Here is a 17,252-nt window from a genome sequence, read left to right as displayed (position 1 = left end):
CACAGTTTAATATTATTAATACACGGTTTATTAATGTAGTTTAATATGAATATAAATATATAAATATATATATAATGTGTGTCCAACTGAACATCTGCTGTGTTTTATATTTCCAGCTGATGATCTTAAAATGATGAGACCAGATTATTGATTATAATTATATAATAGATCACATGATTAATATAAAGAAACTATGTTTTAACTCTAGATGGATAACTGGAACACATCTGATAATATATATATATATATATATATATATATATATATAATAATATAAACTGGAACATACTGTATCTGATAATATATATATAATAATACTATAATACTATAATAAGTATAAACTGGACTCATATTTAGATGTTTGTGTTGAATATGAATCTTCTCTCTGGATGCTGATCAATGTTTTATAGGATTTGTTATTAATTGATTTATTTGAATTGTATTGAAACCGACAGGTGTGATGAGGATCCATCTACAGGTCCACATGAACCCAGAACAGACCAGAGACCAGGTAGAGAGGAACCCAGAACAGACCAGAGACCAGGTAGAGAGGGGGACGCTGAAGACCTGGTGAAACCTCTTCACATCGTCTGGCCTCACAGGTGGTGAGTTACACTCATTCATATTATATTACTTTATATTACATTATATTATTTATATTATTTTATATTATTTTATATTATATTACTTTAAATTACTTTAAATTATATAATATAATATTACTTTATATTATACTATAATATATTATATTATATTATATAATACTATATTATTTTAAAGTATGTTACTTTATATTATATTATATTACTTTATATTATATTATACTATATTATATTATACTATATTATTTTATATTATATAATACTATATTATTTTAAAGTATGTTACTTTATATTATATTATATTACTTTATATTATATTATACTATATTATATTATACTATATTATTTTATATTATATAATACTATATTATTTTACAGTATATTACTTTATATTATATTATATTACTTTATATTATAGTATACTATATTATTTTATATTATATAATACTATATTATTTTACAGTATATTACTTTATATTATATTATACTATATTATTTTATATTATATAATACTATATTATTTTACAGTATATTACTTTATATTATATTATATTACTTTATATTATAGTATACTATATTATTTTATATTATATAATGCTATATTATTTTATATTATGAACATTAAGTTTAAATTGAGTCTGATGTGACATGAAAATAAATTTACGAGAAAATATCAAATTAATTTTGGAATTCATGAATTCAAGTCATCGTCATGATATGAAATAAAGTCGTAGTTTACAATAAACAAAGTCATGATATAAAATAGATCCTAATAATAAGATAATGTGGTCCGTATAATGAGCTGAAGTCATTTACTGTATAAACATCATGTTGTCATCAGTAAAAGGATAATAATATAGTGTATTAATCATTCATGAATCATATGAGAGTAGAGATGTGTTTTATTGTGAAGGTCCTGAATGTGACCTCCAATCAGAAGGTCGATGCTTCAGATGAGTTTCAGTGTGAAAATGAGATTATAGTGTGGGTGTTGTTCTTCTTCTGTGGTATCGGTGGCTGCAGCAGCCGTCGTGTAATCTGCTGCTAACGGAGGGAACACAGATGGATTATTGTGTTATTCTGTCAGAACGGAGGATTTCCACAGAGAGCTGGTAATCTCAGATTGAAGCTCCTCGTCTGCTCTGCTCTGTGTTTTAATCTGTGTGTGGCCTGGATCCTCAGATTACTGCTCGTTTTATTGCTGCTGGGGGGGGGGGGGGACAGATGTTCCAGGTGAGGATGCTGATGCACCGTAGAGGACAGGGGTGGGGGGGGGGGGGGGGGGGGGAGTAGTCTGTGATCTGGATCACTGATGTCCTGCTGCTCTCAACACATCAACAACTCACTCATCCTCATTCTACTGCTTTTTACTATACAAGCCTGCTGTACGCTCTTAATCTGATTACTGACTGGAATACCACAGGATCAATAATCAATACAGCTACAAAACATTCAATCACTAATCAATACAATTACAAAACATTCAATCACTAATCAATAGTCAACATTTAATCACTAATCAATACAGTTACAAAACATTCAATCAATAATCAATAGAGTCAACATTTAATCACTAATCAATACAGTTATAAAACATTCAATCAATAGTCAACAACATTTAATCACTAATCAATACAGTTAACAACATTCAATCACTAATCAATACAGTTACAAAACATTCAATCACTAATCAATAGTCAACATTTAATCACTAATCAATACAGTTACAAAACATTCAATCAATAATCAATAGAGTCAACATTTAATCACTAATCAATACATTTACAAAACACTCAATCACTAATCAATACCTTTACAAAACATTCAATCACTAATCAATACATTTAGAAAACATTCAATCACTAATCAATACCTTTACAAAACATTCAATCACTAATCAATACATTTAGAAAACATTCAATCACTAATCAATACAGTCAACAACATTTAATCACTAATCAATACAGTTACAAAACATTCAATCACTAATCAATACAGTTAGAAAACATTCAATCACTAATCAATACAGTTACAAAACATTCAATCACTAATCAATACAGTTACAAAACATTCAATCACTAATCAATACATTTACAAAACATTCAATCACTAATCAATACCTTTACAAAACATTCAATCACTAATCAATACAGTTACAAAACATTCAATCACTAATCAATACATTTACAAAACATTCAATCACTAATCAATACCTTTACAAAACATTCAATCACTAATCCATACCTTTACAAAACATTCAATCACTAATCAATACATTTAGAAAACATACAATCACTAATCAATACAGTTACAAAACATTCAATAACTAATCAATACATTTATAAAACATTCAATCACTTATCAATAAAGTTACAAAACATTCAATCACTAATCAATACCTTTACAAAACATTCAATCACTAATCAATACCTTTACAAAACATTCAATCACTAATCAATACAGTTAGAAAACATTCAATCACTAATCAATATGTTACAAAACATTCAATCACAAAACATTCAATCACTAATCAATACGTTAGAAAACATTCAATCACTAATCAATACCTTTACAAAACATTCAATCACTAATCAATACCTTTACAAAACATTCAATCACTAATCAATACCTTTACAAAACATTCAATCACTAATCAATACCTTTACAAAACATTCAATCACTAATCAATACGTTACAAAACATTCAATCACTAATCAATACCTTTACAAAACATTCAGTCACTAATCAATACCTTTACAAAACATTCAATCACTAATCAATACATTTAGAAAACATTCAATCACTAATCAATACCTTTACAAAACATTCAATCACTAATCAATACGTTACAAAACATTCAATCACTAATCAATACATTTAGAAAACATTCAATCACTAATCAATACGTTACAAAACATTCAATCACTAGTCAATACCTTTACAAAACATTCAATCACTAATCAATACCTTTACAAAACATTCAATCACTAATCAATACATTTAGAAAACATTCAATCACTAATCAATACCTTTACAAAACATTCAAACACTAATCAATATGTTACAAAACATTCAATCACTAATCAATACCTTTACAAAACATTCAATCACTAATCAATACCTTTACAAAACATTCAATCACTAATCAATACATTTAGAAAACATTCAATCACTAATCAATACCTTTACAAAACATTCAATCACTAATCAATACCTTTACAAAACATTCAATCACTAATCAATACGTTACAAAACATTCAATCACTAATCAATACCTTTACAAAACATTCAATCACTAATCAATACCTTTACAAAACATTCAATCACTAATCAATACCTTTACAAAACATTCAATCACTAATCAATACGTTACAAAACATTCAATCACTAATCAATACCTTTACAAAACATTCAATCACTAATCAATACCTTTACAAAACATTCAATCACTAATCAATACATTTAGAAAACATTCAATCACTAATCAATACGTTACAAAACATTCAATCACTAATCAATACCTTTACAAAACATTCAATCACTAATCAATACCTTTACAAAACATTCAATCACTAATCAATACGTTACAAAACATTCAATCACTAATCAATACCTTTACAAAACATTCAATCACTAATCAATACCTTTACAAAACATTCAATCACTAATCAATACCTTTACAAAACATTCAATCACTAATCAATACGTTACAAAACATTCAATCACTAATCAATACCTTTACAAAAGATTCAATCACTAATCAATACCTTTACAAAACATTCAATCACTAATCAATACATTTAGAAAACATTCATTCACTAATCAATACGTTACAAAACATTCAATCACTAATCAATACCTTTACAAAACATTCAATCACTAATCAATACATTTAGAAAACATTCAATCACTAATCAATACGTTACAAAACATTCAATCACTAATCAATACCTTTACAAAACATTCAATCACTAATCAATACCTTTACAAAACATTCAATCACTATTCAATACAGTTACAAAACATTCAATCACTAATCAATACCTTTACAAAACATTCAATCACTAATCAATACCTTTACAAAACATTCAATCACTAATCAATATGTTACAAAACATTCAATCACTAATCAATAGTCAACATTCAATCAATAATCAATACATTTAGAAAACATTCAATCACTAATCAATACCTTTACAAAACATTCAATCACTAATCAATACGTTACAAAACATTCAATCACTAATCAATACATTTAGAAAACATTCAATCACTAATCAATACGTTACAAAACATTCAATCACTAGTCAATACCTTTACAAAACATTCAATCACTAATTAATACCTTTACAAAACATTCAATCACTAATCAATACATTTAGAAAACATTCAATCACTAATCAATACCTTTACAAAACATTCAAACACTAATCAATATGTTACAAAACATTCAATCACTAATCAATACCTTTACAAAACATTCAATCACTAATCAATACCTTTACAAAACATTCAATCACTAATCAATACCTTTACAAAACATTCAATCACTAATCAATATGTTACAAAACATTCAATCACTAATCAATACCTTTACAAAACATTCAATCACTAATCAATACAATTAGAAAACATTCAATCACTAATCAATACGTTACAAAACATTCAATCACTAATCAATACCTTTACAAAACATTCAATCACTAATCAATACATTTAGAAAACATTCAATCACTAATCAATACGTTACAAAACATTCAATCACTAATCAATACCTTTACAAAACATTCAATCACTAATCAATACCTTTACAAAACATTCAATCACTATTCAATACAGTTACAAAACATTCAATCACTAATCAATACCTTTACAAAACATTCAATCACTAATCAATACCTTTACAAAACATTCAATCACTAATCAATACATTTAGAAAACATTCAATCACTAATCAATACGTTACAAAACATTCAATCACTAATCAATACCTTTACAAAACATTCAATCACTAATCAATACATTTAGAAAACATTCAATCACTAATCAATACAGTTACAAAACATTCAATCACTAATCAGTACCTTTACAAAACATTCAATCACTAATCAATACCGTTACAAAACATTCAATCACTAATCAATACCTTTACAAAACATTCAATCACTATTCAATACAGTTACAAAACATTCAATCACTAATCAATACCTTTATAAAACATTCAATCACTAATCAATACCTTTACAAAACATTCAATCACTAATCAATATGTTACAAAACATTCAATCACTAATCAATACCTTTATAAAACATTCAATCACTATTCAATACAGTTACAAAACATTCAATCACTAATCAATATGTTACAAAACATTCAATCACTAATCAATACCTTTACAAAACATTCAATCACTATTCAATACAGTTACAAAACATTCAATCACTAATCAATACAGTTACAAAACATTTAATCACTAATCAATACAGTTACAAAACATTCAATCACTAATCAATACAGTTAACATTTAATCACAATTATTAGAAATGCAATTTTCACAGTAAAGTGTATTTATATAGATATTTTCACAGTAAAGTGTATTTATATAGATATTTTCACAGTAAAGTGTATTTATATAGATATTTTCACAGTAAAGTGTATTTATATAGATATTTTCACAGTAAAGTGTATTTATATAGATATTTTCACAGTAAAGCGTATTTATATAGATATTTTCACAGTAAAGTGTATTTATATAGATATTTTCACAGTAAAGCGTATTTATATAGATATTTTCACAGTAAAGTGTATTTATATAGAGATTTTCACAGTAAAGTGTATTTATATAGAGATTTTCACAGTAAAGTGTATTTATATAGTAAAGTGTATTTATATAGAGATTTTCACAGTAAAGTGTATTTATATAGAGATTTTCACAGTAAAGTGTATTTATATAGATATTTTCACAGTAAAGTGTATTTATATAGAGATTTTCACAGTAAAGTGTATTAATATAGTAAAGCTTATTTATATAGATATTTTCACAGTAAAGCGTATTTATATAGAGATTTTCACAGTAAAGTGTATTTATATAGATATTTTCACAGTAAAGTGTATTTATATAGATATTTTCACAGTAAAGTGTATTTATATAGATATTTTCACAGTAAAGCGTATTTATATAGATATTTTCACAGTAAAGTGTATTTATATAGTAAAGTGTATTTATATAGAGATTTTCACAGTAAAGTGTATTTATATAGTAAAGTGTATTTATATAGAGATTTTCACAGTAAAGTGTATTTATATAGAGATTTTCACAGTAAAGTGTATTTATATAGATATTTTCACAGTAAAGTGTATTTATATAGAGATTTTCACAGTAAAGTGTATTAATATAGTAAAGCTTATTTATATAGAGATTTTCACAGTAAAGTGTATTTATATAGTAAAGCTTATTTATATAGAGATTTTCACAGTAAAGTGTATTTATATAGTAAAGTTTATTTATATAGTAAAGTGTATTTATATAGAGATTTTCACAGTAAAGTGTATTTATATAGATATTTTCATAGTAAAGTGTATTTATATAGATATTTTCACAGTAAAGTGTATTTATATAGTAAAGTGTATTTATATAGAGATTTTCACAGTAAAGTGTATTTATATAGTAAAGTGTATTTATATAGAGATTTTCACAGTAAAGTGTATTTATATAGTAAAGTGTATTTATGTAGAGATTTTCACAGTAAAGTGTATTTATATAGTAAAGTGTATTTATGTAGAGATTTTCACAGTAAAGTGTATTTATATAGTAAAGTGTATTTATATAGAGATTTTCACAGTAAAGTGTATTTATATAGTAAAGTGTATTTATATAGAGATTTTCACAGTAAAGTGTATTTATATAGTAAAGTGTATTTATGTAGAGATTTTCACAGTAAAGTGTATTTATATAGTAAAGTGTATTTATATAGAGATTTTCACAGTAAAGTGTATTTATATAGTAAAGTGTATTTATATATGAGGATGTTTTCATGAAGCAGAATATTTAATGATCATCTGGAGATGAGACTGATGAATATTAATGAGCTGTGTGCTCAGTCTACTGCTACTACATGCTCCTCTGAGCGGGTTAATTGATGAATTGTCTGATTATTATTGTTAATTGATGAATTATCTGATGGGTTAGAGTTAAGACGTTCACATGTTTGTTTTTAGTGGATTTATTCTATTTGTGAGTCCAACAGCTGATTTCCTCCTGACACTGATTAACATCCTGTTTCCTGTCTGAGAAGAAGAGGAGAGGAAGAGGAGGGTGATGTCAGTTATCTCCTGTATCGGAGGTTGGATAGGGTGAGGAAGAGGAGGAGAAGGGAGTAGTGGTGTATTAGAAGGAGTTAAAGAGGTGGTGTAGAGAGGAGGAAGAGGAGGTGTAGGGAGGAGGAAGAGGAGGTGGTGGTGTAGAGAGGAGGTGGTGTAGAGAGGAGGAAGAGGAGGTGGTGGTGTAGAGAGGAGGAAGAGGAGGTGGTGTAGAGAGGAGAAAGAGGAGGAGGTGTAGGAGGAGGAAGAGGAGGTGGTGTAGAGAGGAGGAAGAGGAGGTGGTGGTGTAGAGAGGAGGAGGAGGTGGTGGTGTAGAGAGGAGGAAGAGGAAGTGGTGTAGAGAGGAGGAAGAGGAGGTGGTGTAGAGAGGAGGAAGAGGAGGTGGTGTAGAGAGGAGGAAGAGGAGGTGGTGGTTTAGAGAGGAGGAAGAGGAGGAGGTGTAGGGAGGAGGAAGAGGAGGTGGTGGTTTAGAGAGGAGGAAGAGGAGTGGTGTAGAGAGGAGGAAGAGGAGGTGGTGGTGTAGAGAGGAGGAGGAGGTGGTGGTGTAGAGAGGAGGAAGAGGAAGTGGTGTAGAGAGGAGGAAGAGGAGGTGGTGTAGATAGGAGGAAGAGGAGGTGGTGGTTTAGAGAGGAGGAAGAGGAGGTGGTGTAGAGAGGAGGAAGAGGAGTGGTGTAGAGAGGAGAAGAGGAGGTGGTGTAGAGAGGAGGAAGAGGAGGTGGTGGTGTAGAGAGAGGAAGGAGGAGGTGGTGTAGAGAGGAGGAAGAGGAGGTGGTGTAGAGAGGAGGTGGTGTAGAGAGGAGGAAGAGGAGGTGGAGGTGTAGAGAGGAGGAAGAGGAGGTGGTGTAGAGAGGAGAAGAGGAGGAGGTGTAGGGAGGAGGAAGAGGAAGAAAGAGGAGGTGGTGTAGAGAGGAGGAAGAGGAGGTGGTGTAGAGAGGAGGAAGAGGAGGTGGTGGTGTAGAGAGGAGGAAGAGGAGGTGGGTGTAGAGAGGAGGAAGAGGAGGTGGTGTAGAGAGGAGGAAGAGGAGGTGGTGGTTTAGAGAGGAGTAAGAGGAGGTGGTGTAGAGAGGAGGAAGAGGAGGTGGTGGTTTAGAGAGGAGTAAGAGGAGGTGGTTTAGAGAGGAGGAAGAGGAGGAGGTGTAGGGAGGAGGAAGAGGAGGTGGTGGTTTAGAGAGGAGGAAGAGGAGGTGGTGTAGAGAGGAGGAAGAGGAGGTGGTGTAGAGAGGAGGAAGAGGTGGTGGTTTAGAGAGGAGGAAGAGGAGGAGGTGTAGGGAGGAGGAAGAGGAGGTGGTGGTTTAGAGAGGAGGAAGAGGAGGTGGTGTAGAGAGGAGGAAGAGGAGGTGGTGGTGTAGAGAGGAGGAGGAGGTGGTGGTGTAGAGAGGAGGAAGAGGAAGTGGTGTAGAGAGGAGGAAGAGGAGGTGGTGTAGAGAGAGGAAGAGGAGGTGGTGGTTTAGAGAGGAGGAAGAGGAGGTGGTGTAGAGAGGAGGAAGAGGAGGTGGTGTAGAGAGGAGGAAGAGGAGGTGGTGTAGAGAGGAGGAAGAGGAGGTGGTGGTGGTAGAGAGGAGGAAGAGGAGGTGGTGTAGAGAGGAGGACTTCTTCCTCTTCTTAGTATTACGTTCTGTAGAGAGGAGGAAGAGGAGGTGGTGGTGTAGAGAGGAGGAAGAGGAGGTGGTGTAGAGAGGAGGAAGAGGAGGAGGTGTAGGGAGGAGGAAGAGGAAGAAGAGGAGGTGGTGTAGAGAGGAGGAAGAGGAGGTGGTGTAGAGAGGAGGAAGAGGAGGTGGTGGTGTAGAGAGGAGAAGAGGAGGTGGTGTAGAGAGAGGAGAGGGGTGGTGTAGAGAGGAGGAAGAGGAGGTGGTGGTTTAGAGAGGAGTAAGAGGAGGTGGTGTAGAGAGGAAGAAGAGGAGGTGGTGTTTAGAGAGGAGTAAGAGGAGGTGGTTTAGAGAGGAGGAAGGGGGGTTAGGGAGGAGGAAGAGGAGGTGGTTGTTTAGAGAGGAGGAAGAGGAGGTGGTGGTGTAGAGAGGAGGAGGAGGTGGTGGTGTAGAGAGGAGGAAGAGGAAGTGGTGTAGAGAGGAGGAAGAGGAGGTGGTGTAGAGAGGAGAGAGGATGTGTTTTTTATTAGTAAGAGGAGGTGGTGTAGAGAGGAGGAAGAGGAGGTGGTGTAGAGAGGAGGAAGAGGAGGAGGTGTAGGGAGGAGGAAGAGGAGGTGGAGTAGAGAGGAGGAAGAGGAGGTGGTGTAGAGAGAGGAAGAGGAGGTGGTGTAGAGAGGAGGAAGAGGAGGTGGTGGTGTAGAGAGGAGGAAGAGGAGGTGGTGTAGAGAGGAGGAGGTGGTGGTGTAGAGAGGAGGAAGAGGAGGTGGTGTAGAGAGGAGGGAAGAGGAGGAGGGTAGGGAGGAGGAAGAGGAGGTGGTGGTGTAGAGAGGAGGTGGTGTAGAGAGGAGGAAGAGGAGGTGGTGTAGAGAGGAGGAAGAGGAGGAGGTGTAGAGAGGAGGAAGAGGAGGTGGTGTAGAGAGGAGGAAGAGAGGTGGTGTAGAGAGGGAGGAAGAGAGGAGGTGTAGAGAGGAGGAAGAGGAGGTGGCTGTAGAGAGGAGAAGAGGAGGTGGTGTAGAGAGGAGGAAGAAGAGGTGGTGGTGTAGAGAGGAGGAAGAGAAGGTGGTGTAGAGAGGAGGAGGTGTAGGGAGGAGGAAGAGGAGGTGGTGTAGAGAGGACGAAGAGGAGGTGGTGTAGAGAGGAGGAAGAGGAGGTGGTGGTGTAGAGAGGAGGAAGAGGAGGTGGTGTAGAGAGGAGGAAGAGGAGGTGGTGGTTTAGAGAGGAGGAAGAGGAGGTGGTGTAGAGAGGAGGAAGAGAAGGTGGTGGTTTAGAGAGGAGGAAGAGGAGGTGGTGTAGAGAGGAGGAAGAGGAGGTGGTGTAGAGTGGAGGAAGAGAAGGTGGTGGTGTAGAGAGGAGGAGGAAAGAGAAGGTGGTGAGTAGAGAGGAGGAAGAGGAAGTGGTGTAGAGAGGAGGAAGAGGAGGTGGTGGTGTAGAGAGGAGAGAAGAGGAAGTGGTGTAGAGAGGAGGAAGAGGATGTGGTGTAGAGAGGAGGAAGAGGAGGTGGTGTAGGGAGGAGGAAGAGGAAGTGGTGTAGAGAGGAGGAAGAGGAGGTGGTTTTAGGGAGGAGGAAGAGGAGGAGGTGTAGGGAGGAGGAAGAGAGGTGGTGGTTTAGAGAGGAGGAAGAGGAGGTGGTGTAAAAGAGAGGAGGAAGAGGAAGTGGTGTAGAGAGGAGGAAGAGGAGGTGGTGTAGAGAGGAGGAAGAGGAGGTGGTGGTGTAGAGAGGAGGAAGAGGAAGTGGTGTAGAGAGGAGGAAGAGGAGGTGGTGTAGAGAGGAGGAAGAGGAGGTGGTGGTGTAGAGAGGAGGAAGAGGAAGTGGTGTAGAGAGGAGGAAGGAGAGGTGGTGTAGAGAGGAGGAAGAGGAAGTGGTGTAGAGAGGAGGAAGAGGATGTGGTGTAGAGAGGAGGAAGAGGAGGTGGTGTAGAGAGGAGGAAGAGGAGTGGTGTAGAGAGGAGGAAGAGGAGGAGGTGGTGTAGAGAGGAGGAAGAGGAGGTGGTGTAGAGAGGAGGAAGAGGAGGTGGTGTAGAGAGGAGGAAGAGGAGGTGGTGTAGAGAGGAGGAAGAGGAGGTGGTGTAGAGAGGAGGAAGAGGAGGTGGTGGTTTAGAGAGGAGGAAGAGGAGGTGGTGTAGAGAGGAGGAAGAGGAGGTGGTGTAGAGAGGAGGAAGAGGAGGTGGTGTAGAGAGGAGGAAGAGGAGGTGGTGTAGAGAGGAGGAAGAGGAGGTGGTGTAGAGAGGAGGAAGAGGAGGTGGTGGTAGAGAGGAGGAAGAGGAAGTGGTGTAGAGAGGAGGAAGAGGAGGTGGTGGTTTAGAGAGGAGGAAGAGGAGGTGGTGTAGAGAGGAGGAAGAGGAGGAGGTGGTGTAGAGAGGAGGAAGAGGAGGTGGTGTAGAGAGGAGGAAGAGGAGGTGGTGTAGAGAGGAGGAAGAGGAGGTGGTGTAGAGAGGAGGAAGAGGAGGTGGTGGTGTAGAGAGGAGGAAGAGGAGGTGGTGTAGAGAGGAGGAAGAGGAGGTGGTGGTGTAGAGAGGAGGAAGACTAATCTGTGAGTCTGGAGGGAGAGGAGAAGCTGAAATGAGAAGAAATAATCTGTTCAGTAATTCTACACCTCAGGAAATCTACTGAGGAAGAGGAGGAGCTGCTGCTGAACACTGTCTGTTTGACCTTCACCACACTGTCACTATATTATTATTATTATAATTATTATTATTATAATTAAAGCCGCAAGCGGCATTTCGCGGGTTATAGCCTTTCGCGCTCAAAGCGCCCCCCTAGCCGCCGATTTCAATGAAACTTTCAGCGGATGTTTCAGCTGCTCTTGTGAACGTATGCTGCACGTTTGGAGACGATGGGCCAAAGGCTTGGGAAGTTAGGTCTATTGATGTGCTGAGCCCGCCCCTTAAAAATGAATTGGTCAATATCTTCACAACACAATGACAAATCAACAAGCTTTATGCAACTTTTGATGAGCCTGGTCCAATAATGATTCGCAGAAAATATGCCAGCAATCAGACCTACGGTTTAGGAGGAGATGTCAAAAATGTGTTTTTCAAAGAATTCAACATGGCGGAAAATCTAGTCAGTGGACTGTCATGGTCCAAGAGACTTTTTTGTAGATCACATTCAGCAGCACATGTCTGTCAAATTTCTAATCGATGGGACTTATGGTGTGAGGGGGCTGGCCATGAAAATTTTTATAGCGCCACCATGTGGCCAATTGTTTTCATATTTTATGTGAAGAATTATGACATCATGTACAGTTATGGTACCAAGTTTCATGTCTCTAGCTCGTTCCAGCTCACAGCAAATTGAGCAAATGCATAATTTAGCATAAAATGCTGAATAGGCCACGCCCACATGCACCGATCAATATCACACTTCAGATCTTGGTTAATACTTGCCCCCAGAGTATGTGCATCAAATTTGATAAAATTCTGTCCACCGGATCTTGCGATATAAGTTTTTGACAGTTTTGGCGCCCCCTATGGGTCAAGCAGAAAATGCTTTGGTACGCCTATTCCCAAACACGTACTGAAGATACCTACCAAGATTTGTGATGATTGGATTAATGGTCCATGAATTATGGCCAATTTCCTGCTAAGCTCCTCCCATTGAAAAGTTCGTTGGTCAACAGATTCATAACGCAATGAGGTATCAACACGCTTTATGCAACGTTAGATGACATTAGTCCAATGATGATCCGCAGAAAATTTGGTAGAAATCGGACCAACGGTTTAGGAGGAGATGTCAAAAATGTGTTTTTCAAAAAATCCAATATGGCGGAAAATAATGTTAGGCGGACTTTAGTGGTCCCAGAGGCTTTATTGTAGATCACACGGAGCTGCACATGTGTGTCAAGTTTCAAGTCTGTCGGACTTACGGTGTGCGGGGCGTGGCCTTGCCAAAATCGCATGTTTGGGCGTTAATTACAGCGGCACCATGTGGCCGATTGGGGTCATAGTTCTTGAGAAGCAGCTGCACATCATTTCCAGTTAGTGTGCAAAGTTTCATGTTTCTCGCTCATTCCAGCTCACGGCAAATTGCGCCTATTCGGCAGACAACGAATAATAATAATAATTAAAGCTGCACGCAGCGATGAAAGGGCCCTCGCCCCTGCGTGCATGTCGGGGGAACGCGCACGTCCGAGAACCCGCTGTCGTGCATTCCCGTGAAAGTCGGAAACTGCACGCAACAGTTAGAGTGAATTTTCTGCTTGGAGCGTGTGGCGCTGTAAATGACGGTTCACGAGTTATGAAGGGGGGCGTGGCTAATGTGTAGGGGGCGGGCATAACATTCACCAATGAAACAGGAACTCTCTGCTGAGTTATGACACTTCCCACAAGACTACGACAAACGGATCATGAGTTATGAAAGGGGGCGGGGCTAATGTGTAGGGGGCGGGCATAACCTTCACCAATGAAACAGGCACTCTCTGCTGAGTGATATGACACATCCCACAAGACTCTACTACAAACGGTTCATGAGATATGAAAGGGGGCGGGGCTAATGTGTAGGGGGCGGGCATAACATTTACCAATGAAACATGAACTCTCTGCTGAGTGATATGACACTTCCCACAAGACTCTACTACAAACGGTTCATGAGATATGAAAGGGGGCGGGGCTAATGTGTAGGGGGCGGGCATAACCTTCACCAATGAAACAGGCACTCTCTGCTGAGTGATATGACACATCCCACAAGACTCTACTACAAACGGTTCATGAGATATGAAAGGGGGCGGGGCTAATGTGTAGGGGGCGGGCATAACATTTACCAATGAAACATGAACTCTCTGCTGAGTGATATGACACTTCCCACAAGACTCTACTACAAACGGTTCATGAGATATGAAAGGGGGCGGGGCTAATGTGTAGGGGGCGGGCATAACATTTACCAATGAAACAGGAACTCTCTGCTGAGTGATATGACACATCCCACAAGACTCTACTATAAACGGTTCATGAGATATGAAAGGGGGCGGGGCTAACGTCTTGGGGCGGGGCTATGAGTATATTTTTTCATATACATGTCATCAGTACTGGAGCAACATCATACCTGAGAGATTTGGGGCAGATCGGACTATGTACAGTTGAGTTACAATAACTGGCGAATGGCTCAAAATGGCCGCCACGCCACGGTCCGCTCGTTAAGTGAACGCTCACCATTTTAATAACTTTTCATCCTCAAGGTCTTGAGATGGTCCTGACCAAATATCAACTCGATATGATCAAATCTGTAGGAGGAGTTCGTTAGAGTACGCGGCCAATAAAACGCAAAAATTGGGAAAATCGTACATAAAATCCAATATGGCCGACTTCTGGGTGGGCGGGGCTAATGAAACCCAATGAGGAATATGTTTCAAATGATAATTTGGGGCAGATCGAACTCTGTACAGTTGAGTTAGGGTTAACCCACTCTCTGCTGAGTGATATGACACATCCCACAAGACTCTACTATAAACGGTTCATGAGATATGAAAGGGGGCGGGGCTAACGTCTTGGGGCGGGGCTATGAGTATATTTTTTCATATACATGTCATCAGTACTGGAGCAACATCATACCTGAGAGATTTGGGGCAGATCGGACTATGTACAGTTGAGTTACAATAACTGGCGAATGGCTCAAAATGGCCGCCACGCCACGGTCCGCTCGTTAAGTGAACGCTCACCATTTTAATAACTTTTCATCCTCAAGGTCTTGAGATGGTCCTGACCAAATATCAACTCGATCTGATCAAATCTGTAGGAGGAGTTCGTTAAAGTACGCGGCCAATAAAACGCAAAAATGACATAAAAATCCAATATGGCCGACTTCTGGGTGGGCGGGGCTAATGAAACCCAATGAGGAATATGTTTCAAATGATGAGTGGGATATGCATACCAAATTTCATGAATATCGGATCAACTTTGACAAAGTTAAAATTTCAACGCGTTAGGGGGCGCTATAGAGCCGAATAAAAACACACTGGGCCTAATGGCTATGCAGTTACATAAAGTTCACAGGTGTCTATCATTTTGCCAAATTTTATGAGATTCCGAGTACCTAAAGGTATGTTCAAAATCTGAAAGACATAAGGGGGCGCTAGAGAGCCAACATGCCACGCCCAAGCAAAATTTCACCACTAAAATTAAGTAATTACTAGTTTGGATGTGTGTGTAAAGTTTCATAAATTTTTGTGCATCCTAAAGTCTTCAAATATGCGTTCGTAAATTCTAAAATCACGCAGGAAGTCCAACATGGCTGACTTCCTGTTTGCCGGAGAAATCTCAAAATCATTTAATCCAGGTATGAGGGCGTGAGCAATGACATACTTGAATTTCGTGAAGATCGAAGAAACTTTCTCGGAAAAACTGCGTACGTTAGGGGGCGCTATGGAGCCCCCTGGAGACACCCGAGCCCAGTCACTCCAGAACATTGAATTTCCCACCAGTTCTGACGCATACTCCACTTTTCGTGAGTTTTGGGGATGGCTAAGGTCGTCAAAAACGCGTTCTTGCAGCGGAAAAAGAATAATAATCTGCAGAAAAACAATAGGTTCCTTGCACTTCGTGCCAGGACACCGTTGGGTCCTGGCACTTTCGTGCTCGGGCCCTAATTAAAGCCGCAAGCGGCATTTCGCGGGTTATAGCCTTTCGCGCTCAAAGCGCCCCCCTAGTCGCCGATTTGAATGAAACTTTCAGCGGATGTTTCAGCTGCTCTTGTGAACATATGCTGCAAATTTGGAGACGATGGGCCAAAGGCTTGGGAAGTTAGGTCTATTGATGTGCTGAGCCCGCCCCTTAAAAATGAATTGGTCAATATCTTCACAACACAATGACATATCAACAAGCTTTATGCAACTTTTGATGAGCCTGGTCCAATAATGATTCGCAGAAAATATGCCAGCAATCAGACCTACGGTTTAGGAGGAGATGTTAAAAATGTGTTTTTCAAAGAATTCAACATGGCGGAAAATCTAGTCAGTGGACTTTCGTGGTCCAAGAGACTTTTTTGTAAATCACATTCAGCAGCACATGTCTGTCAAATTTCTAATCGATGGGACTTATGGTGTGAGGGGGCTGGCCGTGAAAATTTTTATAGCGCCACCATGTGGCCAATTGTTTTCATATTTTATGTGAAGAATTATGACATCATGTACAGTTATGGTACCAAGTTTCATGTCTCTAGCTCGTTCCAGCTCACAGCAAATTGAGCAAATGCATAATTTAGCATAAAATGCTGAATAGGCCACGCCCACATGCACCGATCAATATCACACTTCAGATCTTGGTTAATACTTGCCCCCAGAGTATGTGCATCAAATTTGATAAAATTCTGTCCACCGGATCTTGCGATATAAGTTTTTGACAGTTTTGGCGCCCCCTATGGGTCAAGCAGAAAATGCTTTGGTACGCCTATTCCCAAACACGTACTGAAGATACCTACCAAGATTTGTGATGATTGGATTAATGGTCCATGAATTATGGCCAATTTCCTGCTAAGCTCCTCCCATTGAAAAGTTCGTTGGTCAACAGATTCATAACGCAATGAGGTATCAACACGCTTTATGCAACGTTAGATGACATTAGTCCAATGATGATCCGCAGAAAATTTGGTAGAAATCGGACCAACGGTTTAGGAGGAGATGTCAAAAATGTGTTTTTCAAAAAATCCAATATGGCGGAAAATAATGTTAGGCGGACTTTAGTGGTCCCAGAGGCTTTATTGTAGATCACACGGAGCTGCACATGTGTGTCAAGTTTCAAGTCTGTCGGACTT

The 17,252-nt window shown here is 38.2% G+C and overlaps 1 protein-coding gene across 4 annotated transcripts in view; it reads left to right on the top strand.

Moving 5' to 3' along the window:
• gtdc1 (glycosyltransferase-like domain containing 1) overlaps positions 1-17,252 on the top strand; it is a 58,792-nt gene that overhangs the window by 23,147 nt on the left and 18,393 nt on the right. For all 4 annotated transcript variants that reach the window (XR_012597004.1, XM_074658007.1, XM_074658005.1 and 1 more), the window contains 2 exons: positions 456-511; positions 545-605. Coding sequence is in view for 3 of the 4 variants with exons in the window: in XM_074658007.1 (XP_074514108.1) it covers positions 456-511; positions 545-605 (117 nt within the window). In the remaining variant the exon portion in view is untranslated. The remainder of the gene's footprint in view (positions 1-455; positions 512-544; positions 606-17,252) is intronic.

This window comes from Sebastes fasciatus, chromosome 14 (assembly GCF_043250625.1).
Source record: "Sebastes fasciatus isolate fSebFas1 chromosome 14, fSebFas1.pri, whole genome shotgun sequence".
Taxonomy (NCBI): domain Eukaryota; kingdom Metazoa; phylum Chordata; class Actinopteri; order Perciformes; family Sebastidae; genus Sebastes; species Sebastes fasciatus.
Note: the sequence above shows the minus strand (reverse complement) of the source record. Positions and strands in the feature narration are given on the sequence as shown.